At 33.8% G+C, this 3034-nt stretch overlaps 1 protein-coding gene across 1 annotated transcript; it reads left to right on the top strand.

The window, feature by feature from the left end:
- Positions 1-1401: 1401 nt before the first annotated feature.
- LOC107133681 (olfactory receptor 14J1-like) lies at positions 1402-2298 on the top strand. Its single transcript, XM_015475927.1, has one exon. It carries the CDS (start codon positions 1402-1404, stop codon positions 2296-2298), a length of 897 nt encoding a protein of 298 aa, XP_015331413.1.
- The last annotated feature ends 736 nt before the right edge of the window (positions 2299-3034 follow it).

Genomic DNA, 3034 nt, shown 5'->3' with positions numbered 1-3034 from the left:
ACAAGTTTAAAATATTTAGTTAATTTAAAAGGCATTTTTATTATAGTCTAAAAGCAGCAGGATATAGAAATAGGATCCTTAGATGCATTCTCCTTGAAAGAGAAGTTTCATGAAAGAAAGGCAGCAGAAGTCTCCATGGTCAGCAGGAGAGATTGGCATTAGATGGTTTAATAAAAGACTGATAAGGAATGTAGAGGGAGTGCTCACCACAAGTCTTTGGATTCTCCCAGATATATCTAAGATGAATTTCGTGTGTGTGTGTGTGTGTGTGTGCGCGCACACACAGTGAGATTTTATGTGGTTTAGAATGAAGTCCAAAAAAACTAATACAGCAATTTCTCCAATTGTTTCATAGAACTAAGAGATAAAAGGAAAAATGTGCAGAAATATAAGAGAATCATTACTAATGTCTCATCAGTCCTCACATACCAATGTGCATTTTGGTTAAGGGGAGAATGAATGCTTGGATATTTCCATCTCATAAAGATCAAAAGCCTGGGTCATAAACCCAAACTTGGTTTTTCCCTTCTCTGAAATGTAGACTGCTTTATTCCACAAATCTCTTTCTGAAGTTGTGTATTTGAGTATTTTTCCTTCCATGTTTAAAAACCACCTCAGGGTATTCAGTCTTTTTCTTTACAAGTCTCTTTGCTTGTAGTAAGTGATCAATAACTATTTGATAGCTTCAACAAATTCAATAAAATGAAGATATAAATAGAATTTGTTAGAATCAGAAAATATCTCATGTAATCAAATTAGACACTTAATCTGTGAGTGGTATTTATATATTTACTTTACAAAGTATTTTTGCTCTTGATTTCAACATGTCCATTACATACAATGTTAATTGGAAGAGCAATGACACTATCCATTTTGGCTCTTGGCTTCTCATCATAATGACCATATTGTTTGCTAGAATGAAAACAGGGATCATGGGTCCACAACAAGCCCATGTTTTAATTTCCAAAATTTCCTCTAAAAAGGGCTATTCCATCTACTAAAATAAGCCAGTGTGCTCAAATATAACTCATCCACTATTTAAAAACTCCTAAAAGCTCATTATTGTGTTTCATTTGGTGAAAAACAAAGCAAAAGGTTTCACCTGTGAAAATGGAATAGCATTTATCCCTGGGGCAAACACAATGACTTTTTCTTGATAGGACCTGTTTTGTATTCTAACTACTAGTTTACTAAGGTAAACTGTATGCTCTATGTACTTAAGAAACAAACATGTATTATCACCTTTGATTTCCCAACATCTAGGACACAGCTGATAAATAACAGGTCCTTAAATAATTGAAATAAACAATGATGAACAGATTAATAATTATTTTAGTGTCTTTCTATTACATTTCCCACATTCTTTTATTTTCCAGCTGCTACCAGATTTGCATTTTCCAAATGATTATGACAAACATAACGACAAGGAATGGATTCCTTCTCGTGGGGTTTTCTGATGATCATGAGCTGCAGATCTTGTATGCTTTGCTCTTCTTGGTGTTGTACCTAGTGGCTTTGACAGGAAACTTCGTCATTATCACCATCACAACACTGGACCAGCACCTCCAATCTCCAATGTATTACTTCTTGAAGCACCTTTTCCTTCTGGACCTCTCCTTCATTTCTGTCACAGTCCCCCAGGCCATTGACAATTCACTGATGGATGATAACTATGTTTCATATGGCCAGTGCATACTGCACGTTTTTTTCTTCACATCTTTGGCCTGTACTGAGGTAGCTATTCTTACAGTCATATCTTATGACCTTTATACAGCCATTTGCTTCCCACTGCACTACGAGATCATCATGGATCCCAGAAATTGTCAGTGGGCTATGATAGCTGTGTGGGTGAGTGGAGGCATCTCAGGAATCTTATACAGCAATTTCTCCAATTGTTTCATAAAATCAGCCACATTTTCTATCACATTCTGTAGGGTGAAAATAATCTATCAATTTTTCTGTGATGTCCCCCAATTACTGAAGCTCTTCTGTTCCAATGATTACCTAGGAGTGATTGGAGTAGCTGCTTTCATGTTTGTGGTAGCATTAGCCTGCTTTGTCTCCATTGCATTCTCCTATGTTCACATATTCTCCACAGTTCTAAGAATACCCTCTGCTGAAGGCTGCTCTAAGGTATTCTCCACCTGCCTGCCCCACCTCTTTGTTGTCTCATTTTTTCTCTCTACAGACATCTGTGCATATCTAAAACCAACCTCAGATTCTCCATCTGCGTTTGACTTTATGGTATCTATCTTTTACACAGTGATACCCCCAACACTCAATCCTATCTATATATAGTCTGAGGAATGAGACCAAGAAGGGTGTGCTAAGAAACTTACTTTTGGACAGAGAATTCTCTGGGAAAAATACGCTTTTGTCCTGTTGTTAGTGGTTCTTCAATATTATATGCAAGGAATTGTTTGGTAATTGGATCCATCAATTTGTAAAGTTAATGAAGAAATAGCATTACTTTCTGTAGATAAACTATTAATATAATCATCATCATTGAAGAAACTTTTTTCCTAATTTATTGAACATTGTATTCATTGAACTACTTTTTTGTTTTTTTTTTATTTAAGAAAAATTATAAACACATATAACCTTGTAATATAGGTCCACTACTTTTTTTTTCATTCCAGTACATATACACACAAATACATACTTACAAAGACACACTAACAATCATAGCATGTTTTAATCATTTTTGTATAGATTATATTACAACAATAAGAATAAAAAGTGATAATATTTACCCAAAGTTTCACCCACCAAACAAGTCAACTATTTTCATTTTAATCTATTTAAGTTTAAATATTCATCTTAATTTTTATCTTAATATATACCAATTTTGGCATATTGGTTTAAATTTATAGGCCATTACTATGTTTAACCACATAGTTTTACTATGCTAATTTTCTTTAATGCAACATAATCAATTAAACTCATCTCAAAATACAAATAATCATTTATCTTTTTCACATATACTAGTTATTTTCGATTTTTCACTCTTATAAGTAATGCTGAAAGTTGAAGT

This window comes from Marmota marmota, unplaced genomic scaffold (genome assembly GCF_001458135.2).
Source record: "Marmota marmota marmota unplaced genomic scaffold, marMar, whole genome shotgun sequence".
NCBI lineage: Eukaryota > Metazoa > Chordata > Mammalia > Rodentia > Sciuridae > Marmota > Marmota marmota.
Note: the sequence above shows the minus strand (reverse complement) of the source record. Positions and strands in the feature narration are given on the sequence as shown.

Coding starts and splice junctions, on each gene's coding strand:
- LOC107133681 (XM_015475927.1), top strand. CDS start 1,402: ATGATTATGACAAACATAACGACAAGGAATGGATTCCTTCTCGTGGGG.